Source organism: Monodon monoceros, unplaced genomic scaffold, assembly GCF_005190385.1.
Source record: "Monodon monoceros isolate NGI ecotype Baffin Bay Population unplaced genomic scaffold, NGI_Narwhal_1 Contig4285_ctg1, whole genome shotgun sequence".
Taxonomy (NCBI): Eukaryota; Metazoa; Chordata; class Mammalia; order Artiodactyla; family Monodontidae; genus Monodon; species Monodon monoceros.
In genome coordinates, this window is record NW_021700178.1 from 235,201 (window position 1) to 261,827 (window position 26,627).

General features: G+C 38.4%; 1 protein-coding gene across 1 annotated transcript in view; it reads left to right on the top strand.

The window, feature by feature from the left end:
* The first annotated feature begins 282 nt into the window (after window positions 1-282).
* The window catches only part of LOC114885747 (cilia- and flagella-associated protein 53-like), a 66,932-nt gene continuing 40,587 nt past the window's right edge, over window positions 283-26,627 (top strand). Inside the window, exons 1-3 of the mRNA XM_029206037.1 lie at window positions 283-569; window positions 4,573-4,802; window positions 5,311-5,484. Coding sequence (XP_029061870.1) covers window positions 336-569; window positions 4,573-4,802; window positions 5,311-5,484 — 638 coding nt within the window. The 5' untranslated portion in view covers window positions 283-335. The remainder of the gene's footprint in view (window positions 570-4,572; window positions 4,803-5,310; window positions 5,485-26,627) is intronic.

Genomic DNA, 26,627 nt, shown 5'->3' on the forward strand with positions numbered 1-26,627 from the left:
TAAATTCCTGTAAAGAACTACGCGAATAAGGTTGTCTTGTGATGATTTATGTCATGAAGATTAACTTAGAGATGGCCTCAAATTTTAGCCTACCAACAAAATGCCCACTAACCTTCCTCATGCTTTTAGACCGATTACAAGATATAAACAGAAAAGTCAATTGGAATGTAGTTAGATCTTCGACTAAACTTCGGGTTAAGGAGGCTCTTTTTCTGCTATTTGATGAACCCTGGAAGAAGGGAGTGAGGTCGGCGGGAGGCCTGGCGGAGGGCGGGGAGAGGACTGCGCAGACTCAGCTTTTCCGCTCCCAGAGGAAGTCGTGAGTGCTGGAGTCTATGGTCACCATGGTGACGGGACCAACTTCCGCCCCACTCACCTGCCCTGATCCCCGCGAGGCGCACCATGGCAACCGGACCTCTGCGTCGCGGAATCTGGTCCCTCAGGTCGCTGTGGTTGGGGAACCGCGGCGGGCGCCGCCCCCAAGCCGAGGGGACTCGAAAATGTACAGCCAGCGATTTGGCATCGTACAGCGGGAGGTTAAGGGCCCCACTCCCAAAGTGGTGATCGTGGTAAGCACGGGATGTGTGTGCGGGACCCTACCGCTTTCTGCATCTCCCCCAACTCAGCGCAGCCCACCCTGGCCCCCAACAGGGGCTCTCTCGAGGGAAGCAGGTGCTTGATGCAGCAGCTTGAATTTTGAAAGAGGGAAGGATAAGGTCTCTTGCCTAGCTCTCGTACTCCGTCCCTCCCTACCCCCCAACCCCCCCGCGTCATATAATATTTACTTTCTGTATTTGGAGAAACACCACTTTAGATCTTGAGAGTTTTCAGTCTTCCAAGACTGCTGAAAGAGGTCGTCCCTTTGCAATGCGGAGGGTGTGTCAAGGAAACGGTGCTGGGTCAGGCGGCAGGAAATCTGGGGTCTGGGCTGGCGGTGATGCAGCTGTACGGTCTTGGGCTAGTTCTACACGCCTAGGAAAATCGTCTGTTGAAGGAGTATTGGGCTGTGAGGGGTTGTGAGTGGTTATAGAGCCCTTTCTCTGCTGACTCAACCATAACAGAAGCGTCCCTGCAGGCCTGGGAATAGGAGGTTGGTTGCCTTTAAGGCAGGGGAGGTGGTAGGAGGCCAGGGGAATGCTGCGTGCTGCAGATCCTGCTCAGAACCCCAGACGCTTGGTCCATGCACCTTTGTTTCTACACACTGGTTTCTACAGGCTAGAAAACCACGTGTAGGCAGGCAATTATGGAGGTATTACTTGAGCCCCTGCTGTGTGCACAGCTCTGTGGAAAATACAGGGGTGAATACAGTGACCCTGGGAGGTTTACCCTTCTTTAGAAGTCTGATCCCTGCCTTCACGTTGCTTATCATCTAACTGCAGAAACAACTTGCTCATGCACAAAACCATCAAAGGTTAACACAGTAGATAATGATGTGCTATACTGTCTGTGTTGGAACATTGTGGAAGAAATATCAGGGATAATGAAGGGTGCAGTTTTATTATGCTCCATAGTGCGCATAGCAGTTCTCAATGCCCCCTCTTTTTTAGGTCCAGGGACTGTAGGATCTGGGTTTGGAAATCAGTAGAGTGGAGTCTTTTACAGTCTGTACGGTTCAAGGTGATCATTATAGACAGACTTTATGAGGGACAGAAATTGATGTACTTTGGGTTCCGTATGCGAACACTGAGCTCAGGGGCTGGGCCATTGGTCAGGTGATATTACTTGTGTTGGGAACCAATAAGGATTTCTGTTCCACCAAATTACCACCAAACCGGAGAAGGAGGCCTATTGAATACTTTAAGTTTATAGAAGAGTAAAGAGGAAAAGGAAGAGGTCAGAGCTGGTGTATCTCAGATGTCAGAGTGTGATAAGAAGTGTGGATGTTAGAGGTTGCAGAGTTGTGGTGGGAGAAGAATTAAAGCCACCAGAGATGAGACTTGGATGCTAAACAATTCCTCCAGGAGAAGTTGGTGAAAGATGAAATGTCTGAAGTAATGGAGAAGCAAAAGGAGCGGCTATTTGGTGAGTGCCTCCTAGGAACCCAGTTATTTACTTCTTGAAATAATTTTTTAGGAGGACATTTATTTTTCTCATTTTGACAGGTGAGAAAACTGTGACTTAAAAAGATTAAGTAACTTGCTCAAGATCATACAATTAGTAATCAGTAGAGGCCAGGATCAAACCTAGGCTGTAAGACATCATTCTTTAAGACATTAAACTGTAATAGTAGAAACTAATTTGAGATGTTGCAGTAACAAAAGCCTTCAGTGACCTTGAAAGTACAGAGTGGTTATTAAACCCTTTGTTCTGAATTTAGCATGGTTTAAGAGTTGCAGTGTCCATTATGGTGGCCACTAGCCACAAATGGCTTTTGAGCACTTGAACTATGCGTAGAGTCACATGTTGAAATGATAATATTTTGGATATATTGGTTAAATAAAAATATATTATTAAAATTAATTTCCCCTGTTTCTTTTTACTTTTTAAAATACAGCTACTAGAAAATGTTATTAAATTACATATCTGGTTTATATTATATTTCTGTTAAACAGGACAGGTTTTGATTACATAATGCTAAGACTGCATGGGTTGGCACCACCTCGTTGTTAGAGAACTCCAGATCATACCTGTTCATCCAGAGATAAGGTCCTTCCTGATCACAAAGTCCTACACAGGATGCCCAAGCCTTAAAGGGCTTCCTAATCCCCAGCTACTGCTCAGGCTGTTTCTCACCACCCTCCACCCCCATCCCCCTCTTCAGTCAAAATGTACCTCAGAACCTGGTTCTTGCCCTGACAATTTGACAGTTGATTCCTTATGACCTTGGTGCTTGGTTCCTGTTCTCAGCCCATCTGTCTACTGGGAGTGTGAGTTCCTATGTATATCCTGCCCAGGGTGCAGTCTTGACTCAGGCTCTGCTTTGTTGTCACTGAATCCACATTCATAAAATGTTTTATGTATTAGAGAACAGTAGTTTGTTAACTAAATCTAGGCTCTAAATAATTTGGATATGAATTAGTTACTTCCCATGATGTAACCCTCAGTATCATCTTTTGTCTCCAACCTACCTCAGTTTTGTATTATCTTATTCAACTAATCTAGGTGTGTGTATATATATATATATATATACCCTGAGCCCTGAATCTTTTCATGAAGCTATCTTCAAATGTTGATTTTCTTTCCCTAGGAGATTCCCTTACCAAGTCCCAATTCTAAGTGTAAATGATCAGATTGACTCTGCCACATGAGTTAAAAGTTTTGTTCCTGGGCTTCCCTGGTGGCGCAGTGGTTGAGAGTCTGCCTGCCGATGCAGGGGACACGGGTTTGTGCCCCGGTCCGGGAAGATCCCACATGCCGCGGGGCGGCTGGGCCCGTGAGCCATGGCCGCTGAGCCTGCGTGTCCGGAGCCTGTGCTCCGCAACGGGAGAGGCCACAACAGTGAGAGGCCCGCGTACCGCAAAAAAAAAAGTTTTGTCACTGTGAATCAGCACACCAGAGTCTCACTACTCACCTAAGGATGATTTGCTAAAACTGGCTGAAAATACAAAGCTCAAGACCATGGATTTCATGGTGGCCCAGGAGGAGCAGGAATCACATCAAGCCCACCCATAAACATTGTTTCATTCATTCATCTTTCCCATTCATATTGAGAACCTGATGCTGGTAGGCATGTTCATTGCTAGGAGTACAGAAATGAAAAAGATATAGTCCATATGATTTTATTAAATGTGTCAATATGTATTCACAATGATGTATGCATTTCCAACTTTCTGGTGGAAGTTTGTATAAAATGAACATATTTACAGAAATTCAATTTACCCCAAAATGTCAGGAGCACAGCTCTTACATTAAACTTCTGGGCACAATAGAAATAGGAAAAAAGTTCTACCACTAGGGTTTTTTTTTTTCCCTCTTTTCTTTTCCTTCTTTCCCTCCCTCCCTTTCTATCTTCCTTGCTTCCTTCTTAGTAAAGGGTTTTTTATTGTCACAACTTGTTATATATTGATATATCCTTACACTTAGATAGTAGTCTCTTAATTGAAAGAATTTTTATGTCGGTAGCTATGTTGTCCACCCCTGAGAAACAATGTGGGGTAGTTGGTGGCAAGATTAAGGTCAGGAATTAGAAGACCTCTAATTCTTGTTCTATCCAGGTCTGCCCTAACTGTTTTTTTTTTTTTGCCCTAACTATTTAAAGCACTTTGAGCAAATAACTTATCTATTGTTAAGTTATAACTTATCTAGATAATCCAGAGATTATCTAGTCAATTATCTATTGACTAGATAATCTCTGGAGCCCTGTTCAAATTTTTAACTTTATAATTCCATGAACTTTTACTCAAATGGCATTTGAGAAATATTTGAGACTGATTTGATGACATCTTAGGTATAGGTTCAAAGAATCAAACAAGTTACATCTTAGGCACCTAAGTTGTTTGCAGTTGTAGCAGGATGTATTAGTTTTATATACCAAGTTTTGATTAATATGAGTATCGGTGGAGGTCATGATTAATTGAAAATATGCAATCGATTTTGGGTCTATCATAAGTGATAGTTGCTATTTGTTTTCAGAGAGCCAAGCCTCCCAAAGGCCAAGGGGCTGAACATCATCTGGAAAGAATCCGACGCAGCCATCAGAAGCATCATGCTATTTTGGCTTCCATTAAGTCAAACGAGCGGGATCGCTTGAAAGTTGAGTGGGACCAGCACAATGACCGCAAGTTTGTGGACAGTCTTGTGAAATCAAGAGTCAAGGATGCCATGCAAGGGTTTATCATCAATACTGAAGAAAGACGAAATAAGTAAGGCTCGTAAACCAGCTGACCCAGACTCTGAAACATTCCTAAAACCACAGTTTGAGATTGATCAATCAAAAATCAAGTGAATTTTTACAGTAAGGATCATGGCTGAGCTATGCATATTCCTGCCAAACCAATAGCTATTGCTTGTTTCTATTTTCACTTGTGATAACCTATGTTTGATAGAAAGCAAAAGAACATATTGTTTCAGATTTCTTTATTTTTAATTAAAATCTGCTCATTTTGCTTTTTTGTTGAAGATATACATTACATATCTCATCTGTATGTGATCAAATAAAACATGGCATAGATCAGTATCTTTATTGCTTTAAATGGCAACTAGTCTTATTTTATGGAATACTGTAATGATCTTTCCTTCTTACAAAATTTATGACTGAACGTGTACTTCTGAAATCAGATTTAACAAAATAAAAATCAGTTAGTGAAATGGTACATGTGGCATGATAGTTTTAATTTCCTTTTCTCTTGTCATTTTGTTTTGTGAACTTAGGTTACGTGAACTTTTAGCATCAGAAGAAAATGAATATTTTATTGAAATGCAATTGAAAGAAGAAACAATTGAGGAGAAAAAAGATAGAATGAGAGAAAAAATCAGATTATTAAGAGAGAAGAAAGAAAAAGAGAGACAGGATTTTGTGGCTGAAAAGCTAGACCAGCAATTCAGGTAATGATATCAGAAAAACACACACACAGAACCTGAAGTTGGTATATTAAGAATTATTTAGGAAAGCTAACTACAGTAAAGTGTAGCCTTAAGAGGGTATACACAGCAGTTGTACCTTTAAGTCTTGTTAATTATATATACATCATTGCATAATGCAGATACTGAGGAGTTTTGTTTGTTTTGTGGTGAGAATGCATAAGATTCACTCTCTTAGCATATTTCAAATATATAATACAGTATTATTGCCTGTAGTCACCATACTGTATATTAGATCCCCAAAACTTATTCATTCATCTTATAGCTGAAAATTTATATCCTTTGACCAATATGTTCAGATTTCTCCCACCCCATAACCCCTGAGAACCAGCATTCTGCTCTCTGTTTCTATATATTCAACTTTTTTTTCTTAGACTCCACATTTAGTGAGATCATACAGTACTTGTCTTTCTCTGTCTGGCTTATTTCACTTAGTATTATATCCTTCAGGTTCATCCATGTTGTCTCAAATGGCAGAATTTTCTTTTTTATGCTGAATAATATTCCATTTCATACTTTCTTTATCCATTCATACATCAATGGACACTTAGTTTGTTTCCATATGGTAGTTCTGGTTTTAATTTTTTGAGGGATCTCCATACTGTTTTTCAGAACGGCAATACCAATTTATATTCCCACCAACAGTGTACAAAGGTGTCGTTTTCTCTACATCCTTGCTGACACCTGGTCACCTCTTGTCTTTTTTATAATAGCCATCTGAACAGGTGTGAGGTGATATCTCATTGTGGTTCTGATTTGCATTTTTCTGGTGATTAGTGATGTTTTCACATACTTGTTGGCTATTTGTATGTCTTCTTGGAAAAATGTCTATTCAGGACTTTTGCTCATTTTTTTAGTCAGATTATTTGGTTGTTTTTTTTTTTTTTTTTGCTATTGAGTTAAATGAGTTTCTTATGTATTTTAGATATTAACCCTTTAACAGATATATGGTTTGAAAATATTCTCTTCCATTCTGTAGGTTGCCTTTTTATTTTGTTGATTGTTTCCATTGCTGTGCAGAAGCTTTTTAATTGGATATAGTCCTACTGGTTTATTTTTCATTTTGTTGCCTTTGCTTTTAGTGTCATATCCGAAAAATCATTGTCAAGACCAATGTCAAGGAGCTTTTTCTCTATGTTTTCTTCTATGGGTTTTACAGTTTCAGGTCTTATGTTTAAATTTTTAATCCATTTTGAGTTAATTTTTTTTTTTTTTTTTTTTTTTTTTTTTGTGGTACGCGAGCCTCTCACTGTTGTGGCCTCTCCCATTGCAGAGCACTGGCACCAGACGCGCAGGCTCAGCAGCCATGGCTCATGGGCCTAGCCGCTCCGCGGCATGTGGGATCTTCCTGGACCGGGGCACGAACCCGTGTCCCCTGCATCGGCAGGCGGACTCTCAACCACTGTGCCACCAGGGAAGTCCTTGAGTTAATTTTTTTGAATGGTGTATATAGGGATGCAATTTCATTCTTTTGCATGTAGATATCCAGTTTTACCAAGACTGTTTATTGTGTTTATTTACCAAGACTATTCATTGTGTGTTCTTGGTCTCCTCGTAAAAGATTGGTTGACCATATATGCCTGGATTTATTTCTGGGCCCTCTATTCTGTTCCACTGGTCTATGCAACTGTATTTATGCAGCTACCATACTGTTTTGATTATGATAGCTTTGTAATATAGATGGAAATCAAGTATGTGATGCTTCCAGCTTTGTTCTTCTTTCTCAAGATTGCTTTGGCTATTCATGGTCTTTTGTAATTCAGTTGGAATTTTGGGATTTTTCTTTTTCTGTTTCTGTGAAAATGCCATTCGAATTTGGATAAGGATTGCATTGAACCGGTAGATCACTTTGCGTAGTATGGACATTTTTAAAAATTAATTAATTAATTTTATTTTGTTTATTTATTTTTGGCTGTGTTGGGTCTTCGTTGCTGCGTGCGGGCTTTCTCTAGTTGCGGCAAGCGGGGGCTACTCTTCACTGTGGTGCGCAGGCTTCTCATTGTGGTGGCTTCTCTTGTTGCGGAGCACAGGCTCTAGGGTGGACGGGCTTCAGTAACTGTGGCTCACGGGCTTAATTGCTCCGCGGCATGTGGGATCTTCCCAGACCAGGGCTCGAACCCGTGTCTCCTGCATTGGCAGACGGATTCTTAACCACTGCACCACCAGGGAAGCCCCAGTATGGACATGTTAAAAATATTAATTCTTCCAACCCAAGGGCAAAGGATATCTTTCCATTTATTTGAGTCTTCAATTTCTTTCATCAGTGTCTCATAATTTTCAGTGTACAGATCTTTAACCTCCTTGGTTAAATTTATTCTTTTGTATTTTATTGCTTTTGAAGCTGTTGCAAAAGGGATTGTTTTCTTAATTTCTCTTTCAGATCATTCATTATTAGTGTAAAAAATGCAACTGATTTTGTTTGTTGATTTCAAATCCTATAGCTTTACTGAATTCATTGATTAGTTCTAACAGTTTTTGATGGAGTCTTTAGGGTTTTCTATATGCAAGATCATGTCATCTGCAAACAGATAATTTTACTTCTTCCTTTTCATTTTGGATGTCTTTCATTTCTTTTTCTTGCCTAATTGCTCTGACTAGGATTTCCAGTACTATGTTGAATACAAGTGGCAAGAGTGGGCACCCTTGTCTTATCCCTGATTTTAGAGGAGAAGCCTTCAGTTTTCTACTTTTGAGCATGATGTTAGCTGTGCACTTGTTATATATGGCCTTTATTGTGTTGAGCTACGTTCCTTCTATAAGTAATTTGTTGAGAGTTTTTTTTTATCATGAATTTGTCAAACCTTTTTCTGTATTAAGATGATCATATAATTTTTATCCTTCATTCTGTTAATGTGGTATATCACATTTATTGATTTGCATATGTTGAACCATGCTTGCATCCCAAGGATAAATTCCACTTGATCATGGTATCTGCTTCTTTTAATGTGCTGTTAAATTTGCCATGCTAGTATTATATTGAGGATTTTTGCATCTGTGTTATTCAGGGATATTGGAAGTGTTTTCTCTTCTTCAATTTTTTTGGAGGATTTGAGAAAGATGGGTATTAATTCTTCTTTAAATATCTGGTAGAACTCACCCACAGCATGTGGCATCCTCCTGGACTGGGGCACGAACCCGCGTCCCCCACATCGGCAGGCGGACTCCCAACCACTGCGCCACCAGGGAAGCCCTATTGGTAGATTTTTGATTACTGGTTCAATCTCCTTACTCATTATTGGTCTTTTCAGATTTTCTATTTTGTCATGATTCAGCCTTGGTAGTTTATATGTGTCTAGGAATTTATCCATTTTTTAGATTATCTAATTTGTTTGCATATAATTGTTCATAATAGTCTTTCATGATCCCTTGTATTACTGCAGTGTCAGTTGTAATGTTTCCTCTTTCATTTCTGATTTTATTTATTCAAATCTTCTCTCTTTTTTCCTTAGCTAGTCCAGGTAAAGGTTGTCAATTTTGTTTATCTTTTCAAAAAACCAGCTTTAGTTTCACTGATTTGTTTTATCATTTTTCTAGTCTCTACTTCATTTATTTCTGCCCTGATCTTTGTTATTTTCTTCCTTCTGCTTACTTTGGGCTTAGTTTGTTCTTTTTATAGTTCCTTGAGGTTTAAAGTCAGGTTGTTTATTTGAGATCTTTCTTTTCTCTTAATATAGATGTTTATTGCTATAAACTTCCCTCTTAAAGCTGCTTTTGTTGCATCCCATAAGTTTGGGTATGTTGTATTTCTGTTTTCATTTAAGATATTTTTTGATTTCCCTTTTCATTTCTTCTTTGACCCATTGGTTATTCAGGAGTGTGTTGTTTAATTTCCACATATTTGTTAATTTTCCAGCTTTCTTCCGGTGTTTGGTTTCTAGTTTTATGCCATTGTGGTCAGAAAAGATACTTATATGATTTTAATCTTTTTAAATCTGTTAAGACTTTTTTGTGACCTAGCATGTGATCTATCCTGGAGAATGTTCCATGTGTACCTGAGAAGAATGTGTATTCTGCTGCTATTAGATGGAATGTTCTGTGTATGTCTGTTAGGTGCATTTGATCTAAAGTATGGTTCAATCCAGTGTTTCCTTACTGATTTTCTGTCTGGATGATCTATGCACTGTTGAAAGTGGAGTACTGAAGTTCCTTACTATTACCACACTGCTGTCTGTTTCTACTTTGATATCTGTTAATATTTGCTTAACATATTTGAGTGCTCTCATGTTGGGTGCATATATAGCTGACCCCTTGAACAACACAGATATGAACTCTGCAGGTCCACTTAAATGTGGTTTTTTTCAGTAAATGCAGTACTACATGATCTGGGATTAGTTGAATTCGCAGATGTGGAGGGCTGACTACAGGACTTGAGCATCTGTGGGTTTTGGTATCTGTAGCAGGTCCTCAAACAAATCCCCTGCAGATACCAAGGGATGAATCTATATTTATAATTGTTATATCCTCTTGATGAATTGCTCCTTTTATCATTATATAATGACTTTCTTTCTCTCTTATTACAGCTTTTGAGTTAAAGTGTATTTTATCTAACATAAGTGTAGCTACCTCTGCTCTCTTTTGGTTTCTACTTGCATGAAATACCTTTTTCCATCCCTTCACTTTAAAGATATGTGTATCCTTAAAGCCGAAGCAGGTCTCTTGTAAGCAGCATATTGTTTGATATTGTTTTTTATACATTCAGACACGCTGACTAGATAATTTCAAATTACCTGTCTTTGAGTTCTCAGATTTTTTTCTTCTGTTTTGTTTGTTCACGCCTGATGTTGATGCTGTCTCTTGGATTTTTCATTTCATTCATTGTATTCTTCAGCTCCGGAATTTCTGTTTGGTTCTTTTTGATGATTTCTATCTCTGTTGAATTTCTCATTTTGTTCCTGTGTTGTTTTCCTGATTTTGTTGCATTGTCTATCTGTGTTCTCTGGTAGTTTACCAACCTTCCTTAAAACAATTGTTTGGAATTCTTCATCAGGTAATTTGTAGAGCTTTATTTCTTTAGGATTGGTTATTAGAAAATCATCGTGTTCCTTTGTTGGTGTCTGTTTCCTTGATTTTTTGTAAGCTTCGAAGTCTTGTGTTGCTGTCTTTGCATTGAAAGAAGTATTTACCCCCTCCAGTTTTTACTAGCTGGCCTCAGGAAAGAAATACCATCACCAATCAGCCCAGCTAGGGATTCTGAGACCTTTCTCAGACCTTTTCTATGGATGCACCTGCTCTACACTTCTTGTTCTCTCGAGTGTATGTAAAGCATAGCCTCACATCCTGTCTTTGGCAGGATCTGGATTCTCCCTACTGGCTGCTAGAGGAGAAGATGCTGTAAGGGGCAAAGGGGACACTGGGAAGTGAATTTCAATGGACCATTAATATATTTTCCACTCTCTAGTAAATGTTTTTTGACACAGTAATAAAAATGAAGTTTCATAAGTGGTTTGTGCTCTTAAAATACGTATTAATTTGGTAACAATTTTTACAGATTTCAGAGAGATCTTATATAACTAAGTATACAACTTCAAGTTGTATAACTTGCTAGTTAGATGAATTATTAGAATTTTTGAAGAAACAGTTATATCCTGCAACAATATACAGTAGCCCCCCTTATCCATCCCCAGTAAATGTCTGAAACTGGGGCGAGTACCAAATTCTGTATATACTATGTTTTTTCCAATACATACAGACCTATGATAAAATTTAATTTATAAATTAGGCACAGTCAGGGGTTAACAACAATAATGAAATGGAACAGTTATAACAATATACTGTAAAATTCATGAATGTGGTCTATCTCTCTATCTCAAAATATCTTATTGTACTGTACTCACCCTTCTTCTTGTGATGATGTGAGATGATAAAATGTCTATGTGATAAGTAAGATGAAGTGACGTGAATGATGTAGACGTTGTGATGTAGCATTAGGCTACTGGCCTTCTGACCACACGTCAGAAGCAGGATCACCTGCTTCGGGTGATCCTGGATCATTGATCAATGACGATGTTGATGGTTGATGTCAGGAGCAGAAAATGTTGACGGAGATCCCAAGTGGGTGCAAAATTTCATTACACTACTTAGAACAGAGTGCAGTTGAAAAACTTATGAATTGTTTATTTCTGGAGTTTTCCATTTAATGTTTTCAGACCACAGTAGATTGTGGGTAATAGAAACTGTAGAAAGTGAAATGGTGGGTAAAGGAGACTACCATAATTCATTTGAAATCCAACTGTTTTCAGTGTTTTTAATGTAATACCACCAACTCTTTAATACAGAGCAGCAAATATAGTTTTAATTCATTATAACGGTGAAGGGGCAGTGTTAAATTTTGATCAAGGATGCTAAATCAGGCCCCATTACTGAAAATATAACTGAGGCTTTAATGTATACATAAAGTGAGATGAAATTTTTCCTCTTCCTCTCCTTTCCCTTCCTCTTCCTTTTAGTATTCCATTGTGTGAATATACCACAATTTATTCATCTTCCAGGTTATAGGCATTTCAGTCATTTCCAGTTTATTCCTATAAATAAAGCTGCTGCAGACATTCTTGTACATATCTTCTGGTAGACAAGCACATTCATTTCTTTTAGGTATATTCAGTGGCATACCTAGAATATTTGACACTCTAGAACGGATCATTTTTATTGCTCCAGGTCTTCCAAACAGCAAAATTATTTTCAGTAATAATAATGAAATGAAATGAATAACAGTGACAAGATAACCAGTGATTTTAAATTTATTTATTTATTAATTTATTTTTTGCGGTACGCGGGCCTCTCACTGTTGTGGCCTCTCCTGTTGCGGAGCACAGGCTCCGGACACGCAGACTCAGCGGCCATGGCTCATGGGCCTAGCCGCTCCGTGGCATGTGGGATCTTCCTGGACCGGGGCACGAACCCATGTCCGCTGCATCGGCAGGCGGACTCTCAACCACTGCACCACCAGGGAAGCCCAAAATTTTTTTTATTTTTAAATAATTATATATTCACAGAAATTGAAAAGATAGTACAAAAATCTCATGTATTCTTACAGTCCCAGTTTCCTCCAATGGTTATATCTTATGTAACTATAACACAGTATCCTACAAGGAAATTGACATTGGTATAATGTATGTATATAATTCTGTGCCATTTTATCACGTGTAGATCCATCTAATCCGCCACCACAATCAAGATACAGAACTGTTCCATCATCACAAAAGTCTCCCTTGTGCTCCCCTTTATAGTCACAACCACCACTGTCACCCCCATCATTCCTAACCTCAGGCAATTTCTAATCCCTTTTCCGTCTCCATAATTTCATCATTTCAAGAATTTTATATAAATGGAATCATACAATATGTGATCTTTCGAAATTGGCTCTTTTCAGTCAATGAATTGCCTTTGAGGTTCATCCAAATTGCTGCATGTATCAATAGTTTGTCCTTTTTATTGCTGAGTGGTATTCCATTGCATGGATGTACTTAAGTTTCTATAAATCATTCACTTACTGCAGTACATTTTGATTGTTTCTAGTTTTTAACTATTATAAATGAATCTGATATGAACATTTGTGTACAGATAGTTGTGTGAACATAAGTTTTCCTTTCTCTAGGATAATTGCCATATGCTGGGTCTTATATGTATGCTTAATTTTGTAAGAAACTGACAAATTGTTTTCCAGTGTGGCTGTACGATTTTATATTTCTACCAGTAATGTGTAAAAGATTAAGTTTTTCCATATCTTTGCCAGCTTTTCATACTGTCACTAGTACAGCAGAGGTGTGTAATGATATCTCATTGCCACCTTTACTGGCATTTCCCTAATGGGTGGTGGTGTTGAACAACTTTTCATATGCTTATTTGCCATGTGTACATTCAATTTGGTGAAGTGTCTCTTCATATCTTTTCCCATTTTCTAATTGGATTAGCTGTTAAGTTTTGAAAAGTCTTTGTATATTCCAGATATGAGTCCTTTGTAGGATATGTGGTTTAGAAATAGTTTTTCCTAGTCTGTAGCTTGTTTTTTTTTCCTCTTAGGGGTGTCTTTCACAGAGAAAAAGTTGGTACATCATGAAAAAAACTTTTTTAATCCCCTACCCCTGTATGGCCTTTCCCCCCTTCCCTCTCCCCACTGGTAACCACTAAGTTTGTTCTCTATATTTCTGAGTCTGCTTCTTTTTAGTTATAGTCATTAGTTTCTTGTATTTTTTTGGATTCCACATGTAAGTGATATCATATGGTATTTGTATTTCTCTGTTTGACTTATTTCACTTAGCATAATGCTCTCCAAGTCCATCCATGTTGCTGCAAATGGCAAAATTTCATTCTTTTTTATGGCTGAGTAGTATTCCATTGTATATATATGCCATATCTTCTTTATCCATTCATCTGTTAATGGACACTTAGGTTGCTTCCATATCTTGACAATTATAAATACTACTACTATGAACATTGTGGTGTGTGTGTCTTTCTGAATTAGTGTTTGTTTTTTTTTTTTTGGATATGTACCCAGGACTGGAATTGCTGGTTCATATGGTAGTTCTGTTTTTACTTTTTAGAGAAACCTTCATGCTGTTTTCCAAAGTGGCTGCGCTAATTTACATTGCTACCAATAGTGCAACATCCTTGCCAACATTGTTATTTATGTTCTTTTTGATGATAGCCATTCTTTTTTTTTTAACATCTTTATTGGAGTATAATTGCTTTACAATGTTGTGTTAGTTTCTGCTTTATAAGAAAGTGAATCAGCTATACGTGTACATATATCCCTATATCCCCCCCTCTTGCATCTCCCTCCCACCCTCCCTATCCCACCCCTCTAGGTGGTCACAAAACACTGAGCTAATATCCTGTGCTATGCAGCTGCTTCCCACTAGCTATCTATTTTACATTTGGTAGTGTATATATGTCCATGCCACTCTCTCATTTCGTCCCAGCTTACCCTTCCCCCTCCCCGTGTCCTCAACTCCATTCTCTACGTCTGCATCTTTATTCTTGTCCTGCCACTAGTTTCTTTGGAACCATTTTATTTTTTAGATTCTGTATATATGTGTTAGCATACGGTATTTGTCTTTCTCTTTCTGACTTACTTCACTCTGTATGACAGACTCTATGTCCATCCACCTCACTACAAATATCTCAATTTCGTTTCCTTTTATGGCTGAGTAATATTCCATTGTATATATGTGCCACATCTTCTTTATCCGTTCATTCGATGATGGACACTTACATTGCTTCCATGTCCTGGCCATTGTAAACAGAGCTGCAATGAACATTTTGGTACATGACTCTTTTTGAATTATGGTTTTCTCAAGGTATACACCCAGTAGTGGGATTGCTGGGTCATATGGTAGTTCTATTCTTAGTTTTTTAAGGAACCTCCATACTGTTCTCCATAGTGGCTGTATCAATTTACATTCCCACCAACAGTGCAAGAGTGTTCCCTTTTCTCCACACCCTCTCCAGCATTTATTGTTTGCAGATTTTTTTGATGATGGCCATTCTGACCGGTGTGAGGTGATACCTCAATGTAGTTTTGATTTGCATTTCTCTAATGATTAATGATGTTGAGCATTCTTTCATGTGTTTGTTGGCAATCTGTATATCTTCTTTGGAGAAATGCCTGTTTAGGTCTTCTGCCCATTTTTGGATTGGGTTGTTTGTTTTTTTTTGCTATTGAGCTGCATGAGCTGCTTGTAAATCTTGGAGATTAATCCTTTGTCAGTTGCTTCATTTACAAATATTTTCTCCCATTGTGAGGGTTGTCTTTTGGTCTTGTTTATGTTTTCCTTTGCTGTGCAAAAGCTTTTATGTTTCATTAGGTCCCATTTGTTTATTTTTGTTTTTATTTACATTTCTCTAGGAGGTGGGTCAAAATGGATCTTGCTGTGATTTATGTCATAGAGTGTTCTGCCTATGTTTTCCTCTAAGAGTTTGACAGTGTCTGGCCTTACATTTAGGTCTTTAATCCATTTTGAATTTATTTTTGTGTATGGTGTTCAGGAGTGTTCTAATTTCATACTTTTACATGTATCTGTCCAGTTTTGCCAGCACCACTTACTGAAGAGGCTGTCTTTTCTCCACTGTATATTCTTGCCTCCTTTATCAAAGATAAGGTGACCATATGTGCGTGGCTTTATCTCTGGGTTTCTATCCTGTTCCATTGATCTATATTTCTTTTTTTGTGCCAGTACCATACTTTTGATTACTGTAGCTTTGTAGTATAGTCCGAAGTCAGGGAGCCTGATTCCTCCAGCTCCATTTTTCTTTACAAGATTGCTTTGGCTATTCGGGGTCTTTTGTGTTTCCATACAAATTGTGAAATTTTTGTTCTAGCTCTGTGAAAAATTCCAGTGGTAGTTTGATAGGGATTGCATTGAATATGTAGATTGCTTTGGGTACTAGAGTCATTTGCACAATGTTGATTCTTCCAATCCAAGAACATGGTATATCTCTCCATCTATTTGTATCATCATTAATTTCTTTCATCATTGTCTTATAATTTTCCGCATACAGGTCTTTTGTCTCCTTAGGTAGGTTTATTCCTAGATATTTTATTCTTTTCATTGCAATGATAAATGGGAGTGTTTTCTTAATTTCACTTTCAGATTTTTCATCATTAGTGTATAGGAATGCCAGAGATTTCTGTGCATTAATTTTGTATCCTGCTACTTTACCACATTCATTGATTAGCTCTAGTAGTTTTCTGGTAGCATCTTTAGGATTCTCTATGTAGAGTATCATGTCATCTGCAAACAGTGACAGCTTTACTTCTTCTTTTCCGATTTGGATTCCTTTTATTTGTTTCTCTTCTCTGATTCCTGTGGCTAAAACTCCCAAAACTATATTGAATAATAGTGGTGAGAGTGGACAAACTTGTCTTGTTTCTGATCTTAGAGAAAATGGTTTCAGTTTTTCACCATTGAGAAGAATGTTGGCTGTGGGTTTGTCATACATGGCCTTTATTATGTTGAGGTAAGTTCCCTCTGTGCTGACTTTCTGGAGGGTTTTTATCATAAATGGGTGTTGAATTTTGTTGAAAGATTTTTCTGCATGTATTGAGAGGATCATATGGTTATTCTCCTTCAATTTGTTGAAAAGGTGTATCACACTGATTGATTTGAGTATATTGAAGAATCCTTGCATTCCTGGGATAAACCCCACTTGATCATGATGTATGATCCTTTTAATGTGCTTTTGGATTCTGTTTGCTAGTATTTTTTTTAACATCTTTATTGGAGTATAATTGCTTTACAATGGTGTGTTACTTACTGCTTTATAACAAAGTGAATCAGTTATACATATACATATGTTCCCATATCTCTTCCCTCTTGCGTTTCCCTCCCTCCCACCCTCCCTATCCCACCCCTCTAGGTGGTCACAAACCACCTAGCTGATCTCCCTGTGCCATGTGGCCGCTTCCCACTAGCTATCCACCCTACGTTTGGTAGTGTATAAATGTCCATGCCACTCTCTCAATTTGTCCCAGCTTACCCTTCCCCCTCCCCATATCCTCAAGTCCATGCTCTAGTAGGTCTATGTCTTTATTCCTGTCCTACCCCTATGCTCTTCATGACATTATTTTTCCTTAGATTCCACATATATGTGTTAGCATACGGTATTTGTTTTTCTCCTTCTGACTTACTTCACTCTGTATGACAGACTCTACGTCCACCCACCTCACTACAAATAACTCAATTTCGTTTCTTTTTATGGCTGAGTAATATGCCATTGTATATATGTGCCACATCTTTATCCATTCATCTGTTGGTGGACAGTTAGTTTGCTTCCGTGTCCTGGCTATTGTAAACAGAGCTGCAATGAACATTTTGGTACATGACTCTTTTTGAATTATGGTTTTCTCAGGGTATATGCCCAGAAGTGGGATGCCTGGGTCGTATGGTAGTTCTATTTATAGTTTTTTATGGAACCTCCATACTGTTCTCCATAGTGGCTGTATCAATTTACATTCCCACGAACAGTGCAAGAGTGTTCCCTTTTCTCCACACCCTCTCCAGCATTTATTGTTTGCAGATTTTTTCATGATGGCCATTCTGACTGGTGTGAGATGATATCTCATTGTAGTTTTGATTTGCTTTTCTATAATGATTAGTGATGTTGAGCATTCTTTCATGAGTTTGTTGGCAATCTGTATATCTTCTTTGGAGAAATGTCTATTTAGGTCTTCTGCCCATTTTTGGATTGGGTTGTTTGTTTTTTTTTTGCTATTGAGCTGCATGAGCTGCTTGTAAATCTTGGAGATTAATCCTTTGTCAGTTGCTTCATTTACAAATATTTTCTCCCATTGTGAGGGTTGTCTTTTGGTCTTGTTTATGTTTTCCTTTGCTGTGCAAAAGGTTTTATGTTTCATTAGGTCCCATTTGTTTATTTTTGTTTTTATTTACATTTCTCTAGGAGGTGGGTCAAAATGGATCTTGCTGTGATTTATGTCATAGAGTGTTCTGCCTATGTTTTCCTCTAAGAGTTTGACAGTGTCTGGCCTTACATTTAGGTCTTTAATCCATTTTGAATTTATTTTTGTGTATGGTGTTCAGGAGTGTTCTAATTTCATACTTTTACATGTATCTGTCCAGTTTTGCCAGCACCACTTATTGAAGAGGCTGTCTTTTCTCCACTGTATATTCTTGCCTCCTTTATCAAAGATAAGGTGACTATATGTACGTGGGTTTCTCTGTGGGCTTTCTGTCCTGTTCCATTGATCTGTATTTCTTTTTTTGTACCAGTACCATACTGTCTTGATTACTGTAGCTTTGTAGTATAGTCTGAAGTCAGGGAGCCTCATTCCTCCAGCTCCATTTTTTGTTTTCAAGATTGCTTTGGCTATTCGGGGTCTTTTGTGTTTCCATACAAATTGTGAAATTTTTTATTCTAGTTCTGTGAAAAATGCTAGTGGTAGTTTGATAGGGATTGCATTGAATCTGTAGATTGCTTTGGGTAGTAGAGTCATTTTCACAATGTTGATTCTTCCAATCCAAGAACATGGTATATCTCTCCATCTATTTGTATCATCTTTAATTTCTTTCATCAGTGTTTTATAGTTTTCTGCATACAGGTCTTTTGTCTCCTTAGGTAGGTTTATTCATAGATATTTTATTCTTTTTGTTGCAGTGGTAAATGGAAGTGTTTTCTTGATTTCACTTTCAGATTTTTCATCATTAGTGTATAGGAATGCCAGAGATTTCTGTGCATTAATTTTGTATCCTACTACTTTACCAGATTCATTGATTAGCTCTAGTAGTTTTCTGGTAGCATCTTTAGGATATTCTATGTAGAGTATCATGTCACCTGCAAACAGTGACAGCTTTACTTCTTCTTTTCCGATTTGGATTCCTTTAATTTCTTTTTCTTCTCTGATTGCTGTGGCTAGAACTTCCAAAACTATGTTGAATAAGAGTGGTGAGAGTGGGCAACCTTGTCTTGTTCCTGATCTTAGTGGAAAAGGTTTCAGTTTTTCACCATTGAAGAGGAACTTGTATGTGGGTTTGTCACATATGGCCTTTATTATGTTGAGGTAAGTTCCCTCTGTGCTGACTTTCTGGAGGGGTTTTATCATAAATGGGTGTTGAATTTTGTCGATAGCTTTCTCTGCATCTATTGAGATGATCATATGGTTCTTCTCCTTCAATTTGTTAATATGATTTATCATGTTGATTGATTTGCGTATATTGAAGAATCCTTTCATTCCTGGAATAAACCCCACTTGATCATGGTGTATGATCCTTTTAATGTGCTGTTGGATTCTGTTTGCTAGTATTTTGTTGAGGATTTTTGCATCTATGCTCATCAGTGATATTGGCCTGTAGTTTTCTTTCTTTGTGACATCTTTGTCTGGTTTTGGTATCAAGGTGATGGTGGCCTCGTAGAATGAGTTTGGGAGTGTTCCTCCCTCTGCTATATTTTGGAAGAGTTTGAGAAGGATAGGTGTTAGCTCTTCTCTAAATGTTTGATAGAATTTGCCTGTGAAGCCATCTGGTCCTGGGCTTTTGTTTTTTGGAAGATTTTTAATCACAGTTTCAATTTCAGTGCTTGTGTTTGGTCTGTTCATATTTTCTATTTATTCCTGGTTCAGTTTCGGAAGGTTGTGCTTTTCTAAGAATTTGTCCATTTCTTCCAGGTTGTCCATATTATCCGCATATGGTTGCTTGTAGTAATCTCTCATGATCCTTTGTATTTCTGCAGTGTCAGTTGTTACTTCTCCTTTTTCATTTCTAATTCTGTTGATTTGAGTCTTGTCCCTTTTTTTGTTGATGAGTCTGGCTAATATTTTATCAATTTTGTTTATCTTCTCAAAGAACCAGCTTTTAGTTTTATTGATCTTTGAGATCGTCTCCTTCTTTTCTATTTCATTTATTTCTGTTCTGATCTGATCTTTATGATTTCTTTCTTTCTGCTGACTTTGGGGTTTTATTCTTTATTCTTTATTCTTTCTCTAACTGCTTTAAGTGTAAAGTTACATTGTTTATTTGAGGTGTTTCTTGTTTCTTAAGGTAGGATTGTATTGCTATAAACTTCCCTCTTAGAATTGATTTTGCTGCCTCCCCTAGGTTTTGGGTCATTGTGTTTTCATTGTTATTTGTTTCTAGGTATTGTTTGATTTCCTGTTTGATTTCTTCAGTGATCTCTTGGTTATTTAGTAGTGTATTGTTTAGCCTCCGTGTGTTTTTAGTTTTTACAGATTTTTTTCTGTAATTGATATTTAGTATCATAGCGTTGTGGTCAGAAATGATACTTTATACTATTTCAGTTTTTTAAAATTTACCAAGGGTTGATTTGTGACTCACAATATGATCTATCCTGGAGAATGTTCCATGAGCACTTGAGAAGACAGTGTATTCTGTTGTTTTTGGCTGGAATGTCCTATAAAATATCAATTAAGCCCATCTGTTTAATGTATCATTTAAAGCTTGTGTTTCCTTATTTATTTTCATTTTGGCTGATGTGTCCATTGGTGAAAGTGGGGTGTTAAAATCCCATATTATGATTGTGTTACTGTTGATTTCCCCTTTTTATGGCTGTTAACATTTGCCTTATGTATTGAGGTGCTCCTGTGTTGGGTGCACAAATATTTACAATTGTTATATCTTCTTTGATTGATCCCTTAATTATTATGTAGTGTCCTTCTTTGTCTCTTGTAATAGCCTTTATTTTAAAGTCTGTTTTGTCTGAGATGAGAATTGCTACTCCAGCTTTCTTTTGATTTCCTTTTGCATGGAATATCTTTATCCATCCCCTCACTTTCAGTCTGTATGTGTTGCTAGGTCTTAAGTGAGTCTCTGTAGACAACCTATATATGGGTGTTGTTTGGTATCCATTCAGCCAGTCTATGTCTTTTGATTGGAGCATGTAATCCATTTACATTTAAGTTAGTTATCGATATATATGTTCCTGTTACCATTTTGTTAATTGTTTCGGGTTTGTTATTATAGATCTTTTCCTTCTTTTGTGTTTCCTGCTTAGAGAAGTTCCTTTAGCATTTGTTGTAAAGCTGGTTTGATGGTGCTGAATTCTCTTGGTGTTTGATTGTCTGTAAAGGTTTTAATTTCTCCATCAAATCTGAATGATATTCTAGCTGGATAGAGTAATCTTGGTTGTAGGTTTTTCCCTTTCATCACTTTGAATATGTCCTGCCTGTGCCTTCTGGCTTGTAGAGTTTCTGCTGATAGATCAGGTGTTATCCTTATAGGGGTTCCTTTGTATGTTATTTGTTGCTTTTCCCTTGCTCTTTTTAATGTTTTTTCTTTTTATTTAATTTTTGATAGTTTGATTAATATGTGTCTTGGCATGTTTCTCCTTGGAATTATCCTGTATGGGACTCTCTGTGCTTCCTGGACCTGATTAACCATTTCCTTTCCCATATAGGGAAGTTTTCAACTATAATCTCTTCAAATATTTTCTCGGTCCCTTTCTTTTTCTCTTCTTCTTCTGGGACCCCTATAATTTGAATGTTGGGGCATTTAATGTTGTCCCAGAGGTGTCTGAGACTGTCCTCAGTTGTTTTCTTTTTTTTTTTTTATTCTGCTCTGCGGTAGTTATTTCCACTATTTTTATCTTCCACGTTACTTATCCGTTCTTCTGCCTCAATTATTCTGCTATTGATTCCTTCTAGAGAATTTTAAATTTCATTTATTGTGTTGTTCATCGTTGTTTGTTTGGTCTTTATTTCTTCTAGGTCCTTCTTAAACGTCTCTTGTATTTTCTCCTTGTATTTCCAAGATTTTGGATAATCTTTATTATCATTACTCTGAATTCTTTTTCAGGTAGACTGCCCATTTTCTCTTCATTTTTTTGGTCTGGTGGATTTTTACCTTGCTCCTTTATCTGCTGTGTGTTTCTCTGTCTTCTTATTTTGCTTGACTTACTGTGTTTTGGTGTCTCCTTTACATAGGCTGCAGGTTTGTTGTTCCTGTTGTTTTTGTTGTCTGCCCTCAGTGGCTAAGGTTGGTTCAGTCGGTTGTGTAGGCTTCGTGGTGGAGGGGACTAGTGCCTGTGGTCTGGTGGATGAGCCTGGATCTTGTCTTTCTGGTGGGCAGGACTGCATCTGGTGGTGTGTTTTGGCTTCGTCTGCGAACTTTGTATGATTTTAGGCAGGCTGTCTGCTAATGGGTGGTGTTGTGTTCCTGTCTTGCTAGTTGTTTGGCATAAGGTGTCTAGCTCTGTAGCTTGCCGGTCATTTAATGGAGCTGGGTCTTAGCATTGAGATGGAGATCTCTGGGAGAGCTTTTGCTGTTTGATATTACGTGAAGCCAGGAGGTCTCTGGTGGACCAACGTCCTGAGCTTGGCTCTCCCACCTCAGAGGCACAGGCCTGACACCTGGCCAGAGTACCAAGACCCTGTGAACCACATGGCTGAGAAGAAAAGGGAGAAAAAAAAGAAAGAAAAGAAAGAAAGAAAGAGAGAAAGAAAGAAAGAAAGAAAGAAAATAAAGTTATTAAAATAAAAAAAATTTTAAATTATTAAAAATTATAAAGTAATTCAAAAAAAGAAAGAAAGAAAGAAGAGAGCAACCAAACTAAAAATCAAATCCACCAATGATAAAAAGTGCTAAAAAAATTATAAAGTAATTCAAAAAAAGAAAGAAAGAAAGAAGAGAGCAACCAAACTAAAAATCAAATCCACCAATGATAAAAAGTGCTAAAAACGATACTAAAAGAAAAAAGGGACAGACAGAACCCTAGGACAAATGGTAAAAGCGAAGCTATGCAGACAAAATCACAGATAGAAGCATACACATACACACTCACAAAAAGAGAAAAAGGAAATATATATATATATAGAAGGAAGCAAGCAACCAAATCAATAAACAAACCTACCAATAATAATAAACTCTAAATACTAAACTAAGATAAACATAAAACCAGAAACGAATTACATGCAGGAAGCAAACCGCAAGTCTACAGTTGCTCCCAAAGTCCACCGCCTCAATTTTGGGATGGTTCGTTGTCTATTCAGGTATTCCACAGATGCAACGTACATCAAGTTGATTGTGGAGGTTTAATCCGCTGCTCCTGAGGCTGCTGGGAGAGATTTCCCTTTCTCTTCTTCATTTGCACAGCTCCTGGGGTTCAGCTTTGGATTTGGCCCCGCCTCTGTGTGTAGGTTGCCTGAGGGCGTCTGTTCTGCACCCAGACAGGACAGGGTTGAAGTAGCAGCTGATTCGGGGGCTCTGGCTCACTGAGGCGGGGGGGAGGGAGGGATATGGAATGCGGGGCAAGCCTGCAGCGGCAGAGGCTGTCGTGACGTTGCAACAGCCTGAGGTGCACCGTGTGTTCTCCCGGGGAAGTTGTCCCTGGATCACGGGACCCTGGCTGTGGTGGGCTGCACAGGCTCCCAGGATGGGAGGTGTGGATAGTGACCTGTGCTTGCACACAGGCTTCTTGGTGGCTGCAGTAGCAGCCTTAGCATTTTATGGCCGTCTCTGGGGTCCGCGCTGATAGCCGCAGCTCGCGCCTGTCTCTGGAACTCGTTTAGGCGGTGCTCTGAATCCCCTCTCCTCATGCACCCCGAAACAATGGTCTCTTGCCTCTTAGGCAGTTCCAGACTTTTTCCCGGACTCTCTCTCGGCTAGCTGTGGTGCACTAGCCCCTTCAGGCAGTGTTCACGCAGCCAACCCCAGTCCTCTCACTGGGATCCGACCTCCAAAGCCCAAACCTCAGCTCCCAGCCCGCACCCACCCTGGCGAGTGAGCAGACAGGCCTCCCAGGGTGGTGAGTGCTGGTCGGCACTGATCTTCTGTGTGGGAATCTCTCCGCTTTGCCCTCTGCACCCCTGTTGCTGCACTCTCCTCCGTGGCTCTGAAGCTTCCCGCCTCTGCCACCTGTATCCACCAGTGAAGGGGCTTCCTAGTGTGTGGAAATTTTTCCCCTTCACAGCTCCCTCCTAGAGGTGCAGGTCCTTTTCCTATTCTTTTGTCTGTTTTTTCTTCTTTCTTTTGCCCTACCCAGGTATGTGGGGAGTTTCTTGCCTTTGGGGAGGTCTGAGGTCTTCTGCCAGTGTTCAGTACGTGTTCTGTAGGAGTTGTTCCACATGTAGATGTATTTCTGATGTATTTGTGGGGAGGAAGGTGATCTCCACGTCTTAATCCTCTGCCAGCTTGAAGGTCTCCCCCGACGATAGCCATTCTGACAGGTGCAAGGTGATACCTCATTGTGGTTTTGTTTCTTTCATTTTTTTTTTTTTTTTTTTTTTTTTTTGGCCATGCCTCGTGCATCGTGGGATCTTAGTTCTCCAACCAGGGATTGAGCCTGGGCCCTCAGCAGTGAAAGCATGGAGTGCTAGCCACTGGACCACCAGGGAATCCCTTCATTGTGGTTTCGATTTGCATTTCCCTGATGATTAACCATGCTGAGCATCTTTTCATGTGCTTTTTGGCCATTTGCATATCCTCTTTGGAGAAATGTCTTCAGTTCTTCTGCCCATTTTTTAATCGGGTTTTTTTTTTCTTTTCTTTTGATGTTGAGTTGTATGAACTGTTTATATATGTTGGATATTAACCCCTTATCAGTCATATCATTTGCAAATATTTTCTCCCATTCAGTAGGTTGTCTTTTCATTTTGTCGATTGTTTATTTTGCTATGCAAAAGCTTTTAAGTTTAATTAGGTCCCATTTGTTTATTTTTGCTTTTATTTCCCTTGTTTAAGGAGACAGATCCAAAAAAATATTGCTATGGTTTATGTCAAAGAGTCTTCTGTCTATGTTTTCCTCTAGGAGTTTTATGGTATCCGGTCTTACATTTAGATCTTTAATCCATTTTGAGCTTACTTTTATATATGTTGTTAGAGAATGTTCTGATTTCATTATTCTACATGTAGCTGTCCAGTTTTCCCAACACTTATTGAAGGGACTGTATTTTCTCCATTGTATATTCTTGCCTCCTTTATCATAGATTAATTTACCATAAGTTCATGGGTTTATTTCTGGGCTCTCTATTCTGTTCCATTGATCTGTGTGTCTGTTTTTGTGCCAGTACCATACAGTTGTGATTACTGTAGCTTTGTGGTATAGTCTGAAGTCAGGGAGCATGGTTTCTCCAGCTGTATTCTTCTTTCTCAAGATTGCTTTAGCTATTTGGGGTCTTTTGTGTTTCCATACAGATTTTAAAATTATTCATTCTATTTCTGTGAAAGATGCCATTGGTATTTTGATAGGGGTTGCATTGCATTTGTAGATTGCCTTGGGTGTGGTATGATCCTTTTTTAACAATATTAATTCTTCCAATCCAAGAACACAGTGTATCTTTCCATTTCATTGTGTCATCTTCAATTCCATTCATTAGAGTCTTTTAGTGTTCCAAGTACAGGTCTTTTACCTCCTTAGGTAGGTTTATTCCTAGGTATTTTATTCTTTTTGATGTGATGGTAAATGAGATTGTTTCCTTAATTTCTCTTTATGATAATTTGTTGTTAGTGTATAGAAATGCAACATATTTCTGTATATTTATTTTGTATCCTGCAACTTTACCAAATTCACCAATGAGCTCTAGTAGTTTTCTGGTGGTGTCTGTAGGATTTTTCTATGTATAGTATCATGTTATCTGCAAACAGTTTTACTTCTTTGTTTCCAATTAGAATTCCTTTTATTTCTTTTTCTTCTCTGATTGCTGTGCCTAGGACTTCCAAACTGTTGAATAAAAGTGGGGAGAGTGGGCATTCTTGTCTCATTCCTGAGCTTAGTGGAAATGCTTTCAGTTTTTCACTGTTAAGTATGATGTTGAGGTATGTTCCCTCTGTGCCCCAGACTTCTTTTTAAATGTCCTATATTTGTACACAGTGATTGGACCCCAGATTAAGGAAGGAATTTTTTTGGCTTTTTAGTATTTTGTGGTGTTTTTATTAAATGAATATCCTAGGATGTGTGGTCAGAACACTTGATGATATAATGAAGTACCAAGGAACTCCAGGACCAGACTGCCAGGTCTTCAGTCCCTGCTCTACTACATATTGAATGTTTGAAATTACGTGAGATACTTAACAGCTCTGTGCCTTCATTTCCTCATCTGTAAACTGGGGATAAAATAATAATAATAATTAGCTTACAATAGTGTTTGTTGCAAGACTGGTTGTTATGAAGATCATAAGAGTTCAAATATGTAAAGTGCTTAGAACAGTGCCTGGCAAATAACTGTTGCTAATAATATTACTACTCCTGGCTCTGTGGCTTGGAAAGATACTTAGGCTCCCTGAGTTTCTATTTCTTTCTTTCTTTTCTTTTATTACTATTTTTTATTTATTTATTTTTGGCTGCGTTGGGTCTTCGTTGCTGTGCGCAGGCTTTCTCTAGTTGCGGTGAGTGAGGGCTACTCTTCATTGCAGTGCATGTGCTTCTCATTGCGATGGCTTCTCTTGTGGCAGAGCATGGGCTCTAGGTCCACGGGCTTCAGTAGTTATGGCACACGGGCTCAGTAGTTGTGGCTCAAGGCTCTAGAGTACAGGCTCAATAGTTGTGGCACATAGGCTTAGTTGATCCGCAGCATGTAGGATGTTCCCAGACCAGGACTCGAACCTGTGTCCCCTGCATTGGCAGGTGGATTCTTAACCACTGCACCACCAGGGAAATCCCTCTGTTTTAAAAAATATTTATTTATTTATTTGGCTGCGCCAGGTCTT